This window comes from Cavia porcellus, unplaced genomic scaffold (genome assembly GCF_034190915.1).
Source record: "Cavia porcellus strain 051 isolate PalLab524CR breed Dunkin Hartley unplaced genomic scaffold, mCavPor4.1 scaffold_49, whole genome shotgun sequence".
Lineage (NCBI taxonomy): Eukaryota > Metazoa > Chordata > Mammalia > Rodentia > Caviidae > Cavia > Cavia porcellus.
In genome coordinates this window covers 4971240-4986146 of record NW_026947532.1, presented here as the reverse complement: position 1 = coordinate 4986146, position 14907 = coordinate 4971240, and the positions used below count along the sequence as shown (strand labels likewise).

Below are 14907 nucleotides of genomic sequence, written 5' to 3'. Positions count from 1 at the left end.
AAAAAAAAAAAAAAAAAAAAAAAAAAAAAAAAGAAAGAAAGAAAGAAAGAAAACCGTGGCCATGCCCAGAGGACAGAAGAGGGAGTCAGGACTGGCGGTAAGGGACTGCTAGGGGTTTCATAGGAAACAGAAGCCTGGTGTGGTGATGCACGGCCGAAATCCCAGCCCTCGGGAGGCTGAGGCAGGAGCATCACAAATTTCAGCTCAAATTGGGCAAATTAGGGGATGATGACACTCTATTACACAATATATAATGTATGGGGGAAGCAGCTCAGGGCAAAGACCCTGGGTTCAATCCCTATCAGCATCCAAAGGGCAAAATCAAAAGCAAAACCAAAACCAAAGCAAATATAAAAAGTGAAGAAAAAGACAAGCGGTGAAAACTAGAGGTGGGGCTTCTCGGGGGCCTAGCCCCGCCAGACTCCGTCCTCCCACTCACAAAGATGGCGGCACGTGCTTCGCCGCCCTTCACCGGCATGGCCGTCCACGGGGGCGACCGGAAGTGACGCGAAGACCGGAAGTCTCGTTTGGCGGGCGCCCGCGGGGCGTCGCGGCGGCTTGTGAGGCGCGGTTCTCGCGATGTGGCTGGCGTCGGGCCGCTCCCGGGTCCCCGCGGCCCTGTGGCTGCTGCTGTTGGCTTTGCGTGAGGCGGCGGCTTTGGACCCCGTGAGCGTGGGCCTGGCCATCGGGGTGGTGTCGGCGTTCACCGGCTACCTGTCCTACGAGGACTGGTTCTGCCGCTTCGCCGAGTGCTGCGACGCCGAGCGGCCGCTCAACGCCTCCGGTGCGTGCGGCGGGTGGGACAGCGGCGGCGGGGCGGAGCGGGGCGACCCCGACGGGTCGACTGGGTCCTTGCTCTCGGGTCTCGGCCCGAAGTGCTAGAAGAGCCGGGCGTGGCGGCGCACCCCTGTGAGCCCAGCGCTGCGGGAGGCTGAGGTAGGAGGGTGGCCGCGAGTTCGAGGCCAACGGGGGCTTGCCAGAGCGGGCTCAGAAAACAGAAAAGAAACCGAGAGTAGCCTGGCCACTACCACACTTCCAGCCCCCGCTCCAGGGCTGCCCGGTCCCTGGTTTTCCTTTCCCTGGGAAGCAGGCAATGCCCTAAGAGCTCGGAAGCCGCATCCCTGGGCCAGTGCAGCCCTGAATGCTTATGAAGCGTGGTTCGGTCTCTCTGTCGTCTGTGCATCCGCCCGTAGTTCCGCAGTGCCGCTTTCTGGTGCTTAATTATGTTTTCTCTTTCTCCGCCCTGGACTGGCGCCGCAGCTCTCAAGCAGGATTTGAAGGAGAAGCTATTCGGACAGCACCTGGCCACAGAAGTGATTCTCAAGGCGCTGATCGGTTTTAAGAACAACAAAAACCCCAAGAAACCTCTCACCTTGTCCCTGCACGGCTGGGCTGGCACAGGGAAGAACTTCGCCAGCCAGATCATGGCGGAGAATCTGCACCCACGAGGCCTGAAGAGTAACTTTGTCCACCTGTACGTGTCCACCTTGCACTTCCCCCACGAGCAGAAGATAAAACTGTACCAGGCAAGAGTCCCCTCTGCCCCTGTCGCAGGATGCTCACTAGCTCTGGCCTCTGCTTTCCTCTGCTTTGCATTGCTTCGGCCCCTCTGCCTGGCCTGGTTTCCCAGATCTGTCCGAAATGACTTGGAAGATGGCTGGATGAAGGCGCTGCTGGGGACAGGTCCCTGTGGTCCTGGCCTTTCGAATTTTGGGGTAGACAGTGCATTGCTGAGGTGTCTTTGTTTTAAAAAGGCACAGAGGCCAGGATGGTTCCAGAGCTCTTCCACAATCTTTCTCCTTACTGATACGGGGAATGGAATTCCCTACCTACTAGGTGTCTGGTACGAGTTCGTGTACTCTAAAATCAAAGAATGAAATTTTAGGAATAACGGAGGGAGTAAAACCATGAGGTGAGGCAGGTCTAAGGTGGGGAAAACTGGGAACTTGAAAGGCAGGTGGGCATGAGGTGGAACAGAACTATGGTCAACCAATCAGATTAATGACCAAGTTAGGGACAAATGGAGAAGCCAGTTTCATAGCAAGCAAGCATTCTTCGGGATCTCCTTGCATTCTTAGGGATCTGTGACTCTTCCTGTAGGGGTTGGGAAGGCGACTCCTGGCTTCTCAAGATGATTATTCCTAATCCCTAATGTTTATACTGTGGGTGTGCTTGCATTTGCTTTGCCTTCTGTCTTGAGATCTGGCCCACAGCAAGAGGGGTGTGTTTCCTCTAAGGTCACCAGACATCTGGTCCTCTGTGCTGGACCAGCCCTTCTGACTGCCTCCAGTATTTCTAGCTAGCTCAGCTGTGGATAGCATAATGATACCAAAATAATTCAGTAGGTAGTGGACACTGTTTCCATTTAAAAATGGAGCCAGGACAGGGGATATAGCTCAGTGGCCCAGTTCTTGACTGGGAAGCGAGAGGTCGTGAGTTCAATTCCCAGTACTAAAGGAAAAAAAATCTCAGTCACAAGGAGCCACAAGCTTGGCATAATGGTGCCCTCCTTTGATCCCAGAACTTCAAGAGGCTGAGGCAGGAGGATCTCCAATAGTTCAAGGCCAACCAGAATGACAAAGTAAGATCCTGCCTTAAAAAAAGAAAAAGGGGAGTCCGGATTGCTCCTTACAATCTTTTCGACCTTTGGCAGAGAAGATACTGAACTCAGAACTCCCGGCACCCAGCTTTTTTCCCCGGTTGGCATGCTGAGCTGTGACTGGAGGTGGTGACTAGTGTGTCCAGCAGGGCATTGAGGGGGGATTACACCCTGTGGTCAGCCCCAGTGACTGCAGGGTTTTTGTTCCTCCTCTGTCTGGCCCTTCAAGTCCTTGGCACTGCTTTTGTGAAGGCTTCGAAGAACAGCATGGTGCTGCCCGCTTCTCCTAAGACTGCTTCACTTCGGCCCTTGTTAGGGTTAATGGCCAGTTGCTGGGTGGGAGGAAATGGAAACTAGAAACTTAGCTGTAAGAGGAAGTGAAAGCGTTTACAGCCCAGACTGTCAGACTGGGAAGAAAGCCAAAAGGTGGAAACCAGTGTCCTTGGCTTCCGAATGCTGTTACCAGGCTCTTCTGTAACAGAAGCTGGTGCGGTGGTGCATAGCTGTCATCCCAGCACTTGGGAGGCTGAGGCAGGAGGATCTTGAGTTCATAGCCAATCTGGACTGCATAGCAAGACTGCATCGAAAAAAGGATGTATCTTCTAAGATAGATGAAGGTATGGGGGGAGACAGTCATGGCCCTTATGTTTTGGAGTCGAGAGCGTGTTGCTTGAAGACTTTATTTTGTTGGTTTTTGTGTGTGTATCTTTTTTTTTTTTGTCTTTTTCCTTTTTATCGGTACCGGGGATCGAACTCACGACTGCCTGCTTGCAAGGCAGGCGCTTATGCTGCTGAACTAAATCCCCAGCCCCGTGAGGAGACAGGGTCTCCATACTTAGTTCAGGCTGGCCTGGAGCTCACTTTGTAGCTCAGGCTGGTCTCAAGCTTGCAATGATCCTCCTGCCTCAGCCTCCCAAGTGCTAGGATGACCGGCATGAGCCACCACACCTGGTGGGGACTTTGTTTTAGCATTGTAGCTGTGGGCATATTGGGGAGCACAAATTCACAATGGCTAATTTTGTAAACTTCCCTTAGGGATAAAAGAGGCATGAGGTTATCGGCCATTGGAGATTTCCCATGAACTCTTTACAATGGGCCACTCTCTCCCACCCACTAAACTGAAACAGACCACTGAATCTGGAAAGCACCCAGGGCAGGAGCTCCCTTGCGGTCCCAGGATTGCGCCTGCCCGCTGTGTCACAGGCCTGGAGTCCTCCCCCAGCTTTGACTCCTTTGTGAACCCCGCCTGTCACTGTGTACACCCAGTGAACAGTGGCTGTCCTGGAGCGTTATGCTCTTGTCCCATCTGGAGACACTGACTTCCCAGCCATGCACCGTGCATTACTAAATGTTTGCCTGAGCTCAGGCTGTCTGGGTTCTGGGCCAGGTCCTCGATAGGGTACAGCTCAGTGGTAAGCACTTCTGGGCTTGTACAAGGCCCTGGCTTCCTGTCGCACGCTTTTCTGGAAGTGTCCCCTGTGTCAGCTGCTCTGTGTAGGGCCCCATCCAGGCCTGCTCTGAGCAGGCCTCTGCTTCCAGATTGTTCTGGACACCTGGCAAGCGTAACTGCAGATTTCAGTCTTGTGCCTCCTACACCTTTCTTTTTTGAGACAGGGTCTCCCTGTACTCCAGGTGGCCTTGGACTCAATTTGTAGCCCAGACTGACCTTGAACTTGCAGTGATCCTCCTGCCTCAGCCTCCTGAGTGCTGGGATGACAAGTGCACCACCATATTCGCAGTTTCCAGTTTTGATAAAAATCTGTGAAAGCTGCTACTCGGGGTGGAGGTAGAGGTGAGGGTGCAGGGTTGAGAGTTCCCCAAGGTCTAGGGGACCCTGATTGCCCCCTCACCAGCTCTGACCAGCCCCTCTCTTGGGCTGGCTCCAGGACCAGCTGCAGAAGTGGATCCGTGGAAATGTGAGCGCCTGCCCCACCTCGGTGTTCATTTTTGACGAGATGGACAAGCTGCACCCCGGAGTCATTGACGCCATCAAGCCCTTTCTTGACTACTATGAGCAGGTGGACGGGGTGTCCTACCGCAGGGCCATCTTCATCTTCCTCAGGTCAGCAGGGGACTCCTGGGGGAAGGGAGAGCCCCGTGACGGCCCTGCCCTTTGTTTTGTTTTGTTTTATTTTGCTTTTTTGAGACAGGCTCCTGATGTGTAGCCCAGGCTGGCCTCAAACTCATGGCAATCCTCCTGCCTCAGCTTCCCCAGTGCTGGGATGACACACATGCACCACCACGCCTGGGCAGAAATATTTTTAAAATGTTGGGTGTGGTGGCACGCGCCTGTCATCCCACCTCTTTTGAGAAGCTGAGGCAGGTTACAGTCCATCTTGGCTAGACTCCTGAGTGACTCCTGAGATCCTGCCTCAGTGTGAGAAGTTCCAAGTGCCGGGGCCGGGGTTGGGAAAGTACAGCTCAGCGCAAGGGCACAGGTGCATCCCAGTCCTGGTGGAGCACAGGGTCTCTTTGTGTGACTTGGGTCTTTGTTTCTCCAATGGACCCAGCAATGCGGGCGGGGACCTCATCACCAGGACGGCGCTGGACTTCTGGCGAGCAGGGCGGAAGCGGGAGGAGATCCGGTTAAAGGACCTTGAGCCGGTGCTATCCGTGGGGGTCTTCAACAACAAGCACAGTGAGTCCCTTGTATGCCAGCAGGGTGCTGTCTTTTTGGTTTCCCGAGACAGGGTCTTATGATGTCTCAGCACTGAGTTTGAACTCCCAGATCCTCCTGCCTCAGCTTCCCTGAGTGCGGGATGACAGCTGTGCCCACCACACCAGTCCCCAGCAGGGCGCAGTCTCCTGTCCGGTGTTTGCAGGGCATTAATGGGGTGTCTAGCGGGGCCAGGGGGACAGCGGGAGTGTTCTGGGGGTGGTGCATGGCTGGGTGGCAGGGGCAGGCTGGAACCAGACCCCGCTGCGTCTTGCTGGCAGGTGGCCTGTGGCACAGCACCCTGATAGACCGGAACCTCATCGACTACTTCATCCCCTTCCTGCCGCTGGAATACCGGCACGTGCAGATGTGCGTGCGCGCGGAGCTGCAGGCCCGTGGGGCCGCCGTGGACGAGGAGGTGGTCAGCAGGGTGGCGCAGGAAATGACCTTCTTCCCCAAGGACGAGATGGTCTACTCCAACAAAGGCTGCAAGACCGTGCAGTCACGGTTGGATTTCTACTGAGCCAGCCTGGCCTTACCGGAGGACTCTGAAGACCCTCTGGGGTCTGCACATTTGCACCTGAGGGACCTCGGGTCCCACGTGACTGGTTGTGGATGGTGGGCAGCTCTCAGGTCACCCTCCACTGCTGCCTTCACCAGTGCCTTAAAACGGCTGTGTGGCCAGGAAGCCACTGCTAGGGCTTTTGGGGTCCCTGGCACCCCATGGGGTGCCCCATGCCACCCGCTAGGGTCGCTCCCCTCCCATCTTGCTGCTGCTTTGCACAGAGCCCTCATCGGCTCAAATGGATCCTGCAACAGGTGGCACCAGTGGCGGCCTGGCCACAATGAAGGTATGGCACTGGGCACCCATGGCACAGCCCTGGCCCCCACAGAGCAGGATGCGTAGGATCCTGGGTTAGGCTCCACTCTGTGTATAAGTGACGGCCCTGGCTGTGGTGTCCCCTCACCCATGTCCCCTTCTGCCCAGCCCCCTCCTCTGATCACGATCACTATGAGATCCCTGGCCCCACCCTTACTAGGGCCAGCAGTGGCCCACTGGGGCCAGGATGCCTGCAGTGACAGATTTGCCTGTCATGTGGTCAGGCTGAGTCCCACAGAACCGCTGTGACTCCGTGGGGCAAAGCTGGCCTGGGGTGCATGCGTGTCATCCCAGCCCTCTGGAGGCTGAGGTGGGGTTTTAAGTCCAGCCTAGGGGTGCGCGCCTCTAGACGCTCAAGTTTCTGAGGATATTTATGTTTTTATGATGTCTTCACTCCTCGAAGTGTACGAGTTGCTTTTATGTTGGTTTCTGAGGTAGGGTCTCACTGTGTAGCATGGTCTCAAACTCCAAAATCCTGCCTCAGCCTCCCAAGTGTTGGAATGTCATGAGAGGGTACCTTGCCCAGTGGGGTTGTGAATTTTATTTTATTTTTATTTTTTTTTTGTGTGGTCTTTTCCCTTTTTTATCGGTACCGGGCATCGAACTCACGACTGCCTGCTTGCAAGGCAGGCACTTATGCCGCTTGAGCTAAATCCCCAGCCTCCATGGGGTTGTGAATTTTAAAGTGAAGGAAGAAACACATGGCATCACTGTGTCTCCTCTCAGATCTTCTTGAACACAGGGTGTGACATTGCCATTGAAGGCATGCACAGTGGGACCACAGAGTAGGTCAATAAGAGTCATTTCACCACATGGCCCCATGGGACAGGGCCAATTCACTGCCTAGGCCACTGGGATGGAATGTTTGGTTCCAGCCCATGTGAATCACAAGGCTGGGTCAGAGCCAGGCACAGCACGTTCGTTATGCATCATGGCAGGAGAGCAGTTTTTCCACACAGGAGCCTTAGGGCACCACACAGCCTTTGAAACATGCCAGGGAGGGCTGGGGATTTAGCTCAGGCAGAAGTGCCTGCCTTGCAAGCAGGCAGTCGTGAGTTCGATCCTCGGTACCAATAAAAAGGAAAAAGAAAAAAAAAAAATAAACTCAATCTTCTGAAACATGCCAGGGTGAGCCTGTGTGGGGGCACATGCCTGCCAAGTCAGCCTGAGCTACATAGTCAGACCTTGTCTCCAAACAAAAAGACAAGGAGAAAGTCTGCACATTAGTTCGGGTTCAGGCTTCTGGAAGCCAAGTTAGCTTTCCCTGCATCCTGTGCGGTGTCTGGGCGAGGTGCAGAGATGTGGTTTCTGGTGGTGCAGCAAACCTGACCCGCTGGCTCCCTTCGGACACTGTTATGCACTGGAACCTGGACAGGCCGTGTCTGTCCTGTTTTCCCCCCACCTGCATGGCAGTACCAGAAGCTGGGACTGATCCTTTGGTGGACAGGAAGCAGAAACAAAGCCTGAGTGCTGTGTTATGAGGTGTCACTTGACTTTTCCCCCAGTTTATTTGGCAACAAAACCTGAGCTTTGACCAGTGCAGTGGTGCATACGTGTAACCCCAGCACTATAAAGGCTGAGGCAGGAAGATTGAGCTGCAGACCAGCCTGGGTACAGTCAAACCAGGACCAACAGGAAAATCAGTCTTCAGCTTCACATGGCTACCTGGTGTCTCAGCTGGTCCTCAACTGCAGTGGTGTCAGGATCCCCAGGGAGTGACACCCTGTGGGAGGACAGCTGGCCCAAGGCCTCAGTTCTTGTGACAGCCGTTTCATTCCAACTAGAGCCGCCTTTGTGCATAGCCTGAGCTCCCCAGGCTATGGTTGGGATTTTCTGTTTAAAGTACACTCAGATCCAGATGTGGTGGTGCGCACACCTATGATCGCAACACACTGGAGGCTGAGGCAGGAGGATTGCTGCGAGTTTGAGACTAGCCTGGGCTACAAAGTGGTTCAAGTCCAGCCTGAGCTGCACAGTGAGACCTGTCTCAAAAAGATAAAGAGAAAAAAAAAAAAGCCAGGAGGCTAAGAAAAGGGTCCTATGTTCAAGGCCAGCCTGGGCAACTTTGATCCTGTCTTGAAGAATTTGGGGGCTGGGATGTAGGCCAGTGGCAGAGCCCCTTTAGCATGTAGGAGCCCTGGTTCCCATCCCTGGTGCGTGCACACACAAGATGCGTGTGCAGCACTGCATACAGGCTCAGCTGTCAATGGCAGCTCTCTGCACTTACCTTGTTTGTGGAGCTTAAAGCCATGGTACCTAGCTGTAATTGCAGCCTTCTGGGATGCTGAGGCGGTAAGATGGAAACTTCCAGCCCAACATGGGCAATCTAGCAAAACCCTATCTTAAAACAAAAAACAAAAAAAAACAGGGCAAGGGCTGGGGGTGCAAAGGGAAGACCCTGGTGCTGTGTCCATGGATAACTAACTAGGCCTTCAAAGCCCTATTTTTGGCCCCTGCAGAAGGGGCACTTAGGCTTTACTAGTTTGTGGAATTCTGTGTAACGACAAGCCACATAGCTTTGCAGGAGGAGGTGGGGGTGCTGCTGGACATGGGCCCAGGGCGGCCAGAGCAGGGAGAGCTGTGCACTTCAGGACCCTGCCTCTGTGCTGGCCCGGTGGCGCATGCCTATCCTCTAACCCTCAGGAGGCTGAGGCAGGAGGACCAGTGCTTGGGAGTTTTTGGCAGTTGAGATAGAGATTTTAGACACACAAAACTACTAATTGAGAATCTAAAAAGTTTCTCTGAATGTTAAAAACTATCTTAAATAAAATGATCTCATTTCCAGTAAAACTTTTTCTTTGAAACAAAACACTTGAAATTAAAACATAATTTTGTTTTCTGAGACAAGGTCTCATTCCACAGTTCAGGCTGGCCTTGAACCCACCACATAGCCCAGGCTGACCTGAACTCACAGCAGACCCTCCTGCCTCAGCCTCCTAGGTGCTGGGATCACAGTGTGCACCACTACGCCCAGTATAACCCATACTTTTTAAAAATTCACGAGCCCTGGGAGGAATGGACTAGGAGCTGGTCACTTTTGGAAGGTTCTAGAACCTTCCATCCATGTTCATGATCCCTAAGGTGTGGGTGCCTGCAGCCTCCACAGAGTAAAGGCAGCACCCAGAGCTGTCCCATTCTGTGGGCACTCTGGGCCATCAGTCCAGGTAATAATCTAGCTTGGTGAACACAGTTTTGCAGCCCTTGTCGGAGAATACCCTCTCCTCCTTGGGGAAGAAGGTCATTTCGTCGGCTACTCTGGTCACAATGTCCTCGTCAACCTCGTAGCCGCGGGATTCCATCTCCACCCGGACACACATCTTGAGGTGCTTGTACTCCAGGGGCAGGAAGGGGACGAAGTAATCGATGAGGTTCCGGGCTATGAGGCTGCTGTGCCAGAAGCCACCTGGGAGGCAGAGGGGGGAGGGGCGTGTCACCTCCCCAGCCGTTCATCTGTCCATCCATCCAACCATTCATCTGTCTGTCTATCCCTCCATCCAATTACCTCTGCCACCCATCTGTCATCCTTTCTGCCCATCCCTCCCGTCTGTCTGTCCATCCATCTCTCCATCCACCCACCCACCCAATGCGCCTCCCTGGGTGTCCAGGTCAGGCCCTGGGCCGATGGTGATGGAGCACTTTGGAGAATGGGCAGGCGGCCAGTTCCAGGAAGACCCTCGGCCCGGAGACCCCTGCCTTTCACTGCAGGGTGGACAGCTCGAGCTCATGGCCCCTACCAGGAGCACCTGGGGACCAGGACCCAACTCCCTGCAGGGATGCTCCGAGTTCACGCTGTGAGCACCCCAGGGGTGGGCTCTGCATGGCCCCAGCAGCCCTGGGTTCCATCCTCACTGCCACCAAAACCAAAACTCAAACCTCGCCCTTGGGGCCAGTGCCCTTAGCTGCAGGGTCTGCCAGGCGGTCTCGGATGCATTTTCTGCTGGCTGGGAAGTCTCAGGATTTTAAAAGCTGTCCCACCTGAGGTGATGCGCCTGCCACTTGCACAGGAACAGAGCAGACCCCACCTCCTACAAACCCTGAGGTGGATCCCTGTGCCCCAAGGCCACAGCCTCAGGTTTTGCTGCCTCCAGGGCTGGGCTAAGCACAGCACAGCAGGTCCAGGGTCTCAGCCAGGGTCAGCCCCAGCCCAGCTCCACCTCCCTGTGCTTAGGACACAGGTGTGCATGACGTTCCTGGGGGCCAGAAGCTCCATGGGAAGGCTTGGGGTCTGGGACCTGTGACACCCAAGGGGCTGTGTGGCCCAGGGAGGCTGCTACACCTCTGAGAGCTTGGATCCCTCATCTCTGATGCTCCGGAAAGGCCAGCCTCTGTCTATTTCTCTGGGACCCAGTCTGGTGGTATGGCCTAGCCCCTGAAACCCGAGCTGATCCTCTTTTGGATTTTTGTTTGAGGTGGTGTCTCACCTAGAAGTTAAGGCAGCCTTGAGCTCACTTTGTAGCCCAGGCTGGTCTTGCAATGATCCTCCTGCCTCAGCCTCCCACTTGGGGGATGACAGGTGTGCAGGGATGCCCGGCTCCAGGACTGCGGCTGCCAATGACTTTCCTGCCTCCAGGAGCCTTCCTGGACATCCACAGCACACACTGCCCGGAGACTGAACGTCCAGAGTGCAGGCCAGGGCCCCACTTACTGTTCCTGTTGTTGAAGACCGACACAGACAGCGCTTGCTCCATGTCCTTGAGCCTGATGTCCTCCCTGCTCCGCCCGCTCCTCCAGAAGTCCAGCGCCACGTCCATGATGCGCTCGGCCCCCGCATTGCTGCAAGACAGCAGGAGGAGGGGCTGGCCTGCTTCGGGCAGGCGCGGCTCCACAGGCGCCCCGGGGTGGCCTGGCTGCTCACCTGAGGAAGATGAAGATGGCCCTCTGGTAGGAGACCTCATCCACCACGTCATAATAGTCCAAGAAGGGCTTGATGGCGTCGATGAGGCCGGCGGGCATCTTGTCCATCTCATCAAAGATGAAGATCGACCGTGCACAGGCGCTCACGTTGCCTCGGATCCATAGCTGTAACTGATCCTGGGTCATGGGTGGAAAGCCTTGTCAGAGCTCTGCACAGGTGTCACGGACCCTTTCTTCTTTTTGGCAGCACTGGGCATGGAAGTCAGGGCCTCTGCAGTCAGCTAAGAGCTCTACTCGGCATTGAACCCATGGTCTTCACACTAAGCTACAGCCCTAGACTCTCAATTTTTTTCCCCATTTTTCTTTTGAGACAGAATCTTGCTAAATTAATAGGTATTCAGGCCAGGCTCATACTCCAGACTCTCCTGCCTCTGTGCAGCTACACCTCAACAGCCGGTGTCTTTGCACCTTGCCAACAACTAACACCGGGGCTCAGGGAAGGGACGTTCCAGAGTAGGCAGGACAGCATCCTAAACTCCAGGGCTCAGGGAAGGGATGTTCCAGAGTAAGCAGGACAGCATCCTAAACTCCACTCTCCAAATCCACGGCAGCCAGGCTTGGCGGTGCAAGCCTGTAACCCTAGCATCCCGGAGGCTGAGGCAGGAGGATTGCTCTAAGTATGAAACCAGCCTGGGCCACATAGTGAGACCCTGTCCCAGAAAACCAACCAAACAAAAAACACCATTCAAGTAACAATACAGAGTGCTCCTTTTCCGACACATGAGAAATTCAGGTACAAGGAGGTTTAGCAACCTGCCACCAATCACACAGCCATTAAGCTGGGGGCGCCTCATTCCTAACCAGATCCCCTGTTCAGCCCACTCTGCCTAGGACACTGCCAGTTTCAGCAAGAAAGTGGCATGGTCCGGGAGCCCCAGACAGCTGTCACCTGCAGAGCTACTTTCCATGAGTAAAGGACAAATCCACATCGTTTCAAAGGCAACACCAGCAACTAAAGGTCAGAAGAGCCACCGAAGGGCAGATGCCTAGTTACAGAACCAGATGGGCAGGGGCTCAGCAGCACCACTTCCTGCTGAGGAACCTGCTTCTCAGAGCTCAGGCAGCTCCCTAAGGCTGCACAGCTGGGAGGAGAGGAGTGGGATGGAAATCCAGGTGTGTCTGCTGCAGTGCCTCCCAGCTGTCAATCAGTGAGTTGGATTCCTCGGCAGTTTGCAGCGGTTACATTATAGCATGCATGGTTTTATTTTTTTGGAGACAGTTTTGCAGCTTTGATTCACCAGCTTTGCGGTGATCCACCTGCCTCTCAGCCTCCCAAATGTGCCCAAATGTGCAGTGCTACCATGGCAAGATGGCAAGATGATCATGGCCATCTGTGAAATTCTACAGCCCTACCTACTAAACAGGTAAGTGTTATTTGGCTTAGTTTTTCAAACTACTACTACCCTTTTTTTTTATTATTTGTCTTTTTGAGACTTTGCAGTTCAGGCTGGCCTTGAACTCATTCTGTAACCCAGACTGGTCTCGAACTTGGCACGATCCTCCTGCTTTAGCCTCCTCAATGCTAAGATTTTCACCATGCCTGGCCGTCACAAGCTTTGATGGGGTCATTGCTCTGTGGATCCCAATGCCTCTGTATAGTGCACACGTTCCAAAAAAAATTAAAAAAATAAAATAAAAAATTGTCAGGAAGCTAGCACATGCCTGTAATCTCAACTTGTGGGAGGCTGAGGCAGGAGGATCTCTATGCACTGAAGGCCAGCCTGGGCTCTGGGTCCCTCTCTCGAAAAAACAAAAAGCAAAGGAGAAGTGGCATAGGGAGCAAGAGTCAGGCTCACCGCTTTCAGTAGCCTATTGCCAAAACCCAAGCTTCATCCAAGCACTCCAAACCCGTCCGCCCTGCGATCTGCACTCCACACTCCCGTGCTTGCCTTATACAGCGTTACGTTGGAGGCGTGCGGAAAGTGCAGCGTGGCCACGAACAGGTGCACGTAGTCGCTGTTCAGCCCGCCCTCATAGATGTTCTCCGCGATGATCTTGCTGACGAAGTTCTTGCCGGTGCCCGTCCAGCCGTGCAGGGAGAGGGTAAGGGGTTTCTTGGGCTTCGGGTTGCTCAGGAAACCGGTCACGGCGTTCAGGATGACCTTCTTCGCGAGATGCTGTCCGAAGAGCCTGTTGTCCAAGTCCTTCTGCAGCGCTGGGAGGACGGGGCGGGTGAGCAGGGGACGCAGCTGGCCACGTTCAGCCGGGCACCACCGCTCCGCGCTTCGGGGAGCACCGGAAGGGCCCCTTACCCCCGGGGCGGCAGGAAGGAGGCGGAGCTCCGGCGGCGTCCGCAGCCTCGCGTCCCGCACTGATGGCCGGGGCCAAAGTCCGGCCGGGCTGCGGTGGTGGTCACGGCGCCAGGCCCCATCCCCCGCAGGGTTGTCCGGCTTCCGCGGCCCGCCGGCCCTGCAGGCCCTGCCTCGACTTACCTTCCCTGCTCAGGCTCCGCCTCTGGCCGCAGCACTCGGCGAAGTAGCAGTAGAGACGCGGGTAAGAGATGTAGCCGGTGAGCACGCCGGCCAGCGCCAGCCCCAGGCTGATGGGCTCCACAGCGCGCACCACGCACGGCGCCAGCAGCAGCAGGGCCAGCGCGGCCCGGCCCAGCTTCATGCCCGGACCCGCGCCGCCCTGCGCGCTCCTGCGCCGTCCGCGACCCGCGCTTCGTCCGACGTGCGCTTCCGGTTCCGCCCCTGCCGTGGCCGCCCTCTTTGTTCCGGGCAGGTCTCCTCCTGACCCTGCAGGCCGCCATCTTTGTTAGGGGCAGGGCTCCTTTTCTACGTAGTAAAGGTTGGTTGTGGCAATCCGCTGAGGATCGCGTTTTTTGTTGTTTTTAAAGCAGGTTTAGATGACAGAAAAGCGGAGGAGTTAATACGGAAGGTAGCGGTAGACAGTCCTCACGGCCGCCGGGTTCCTGAAACCTTGTCCTAGTGCGCGCCATCTGTTACAGGAAGGAGCGCAATCGCCTCATTGCCGGCGGCTCAGCCGTCTATGGTGCCTCCCAGCTGGGATTTGCTCTTCCCAGTTAGACGCGGATTATGGCTTCTTTATGTTTAGTTTGCTTTTGGTGCCGGGCAGGCACCCAGGCCGCTGTGCTCTGTCCTCGGCCGGTTCGGGCTGGGAAGGAAGCGCCCACGTCGGTTCCGGCGGCCGGGCCGGTCTGCTGGCCTGGGCTGACCCCGGGCGCCCCTTCCCGTCCCCCTAGGACGTCGCTGCGCAAGGCCCCCGTGGGGTGTGGGGCCCCGCTTCGCCCGCCAGGGCAGAGCAGCCGCAGAAACCTCCTCAGCAGGGCGCGGAGCCTTCCCCTCCCGCGTGATGTGCTCACCCCCACCCGGGCCGGGTCCCTGGGGCGGCAGCGGCTGCCCCCCAGGCGCCTGTGACACAGCCCCGTGGGTTTGCTCTCAGCCTGTCCTGGTTTCCTGGCACTAGGAACGGCCTGGCTCCAGAGACAGCCCTGCTTCCCCGTACTAACAGGACGGTGCTGGGTGCGCCCCGTACCGACGAGTCAAGTCAGACTCGGCCGGCAGCAAAGAATCGTGTGCACGCGGACACCGTGTGTGCTCGCGCACCTGAGTATCTGTACGCGCACCGCCCACAGCTCAGCCAAGCCGGACATGACCCCTACTGACCTCTCCTCCTGGTATCCATGGTTCCCTCAAACCCCTGCCTTGCTGCTGTGCCTCTCAGCCCTGCGATGAGAAATCCCACTCCTGCCCTCTGCTGGCCGCTCCCGCTCCAGCCGGCCTCGCCCAAGTTCCTGTTCATGGCTGCAGTTCTACCCTGCATCCATGCGGAGGTCAGCTGTGCGCCCTTCCCCAGCCCAGCCGAGGGGTTCTGGGCCCCAAGTGGGTGCGGCTG

General features: G+C 55.9%; 3 protein-coding genes across 3 annotated transcripts in view; 2 read left to right on the top strand and 1 right to left on the bottom strand.

Annotated features, from left to right (window-relative positions):
- Positions 1-526: 526 nt before the first annotated feature.
- Tor1b (torsin family 1 member B) lies at positions 527-6845 on the top strand. Its single transcript, XM_003470943.5, has 5 exons — positions 527-784; positions 1261-1526; positions 4486-4661; positions 5110-5237; positions 5537-6845. The coding sequence occupies exons 1-5, from the start codon at positions 580-582 to the stop codon at positions 5776-5778; spliced, it is 1017 nt and encodes a 338-aa protein (XP_003470991.2). The 5' UTR covers positions 527-579; the 3' UTR covers positions 5779-6845.
- A 758-nt stretch (positions 6846-7603) lies between these two features.
- Tor1a (torsin family 1 member A) lies at positions 7604-14624 on the bottom strand. Its single transcript, XM_003470938.5, has 5 exons — positions 13482-14624; positions 12939-13204; positions 10991-11166; positions 10781-10908; positions 7604-9538 (listed from the first exon to the last, which is right to left on the bottom strand). Exons 1-5 carry the CDS (start codon positions 13660-13662, stop codon positions 9291-9293), a joined length of 999 nt encoding a protein of 332 aa, XP_003470986.1. The 5' UTR covers positions 13663-14624; the 3' UTR covers positions 7604-9290.
- The window catches only part of Usp20 (ubiquitin specific peptidase 20), a 35613-nt gene continuing 33974 nt past the window's right edge, over positions 13269-14907 (top strand). Inside the window, exon 1 of the mRNA XM_063244216.1 lies at positions 13269-13542. The gene's annotated coding sequence lies outside the window, so the exon portion shown is untranslated. The remainder of the gene's footprint in view (positions 13543-14907) is intronic.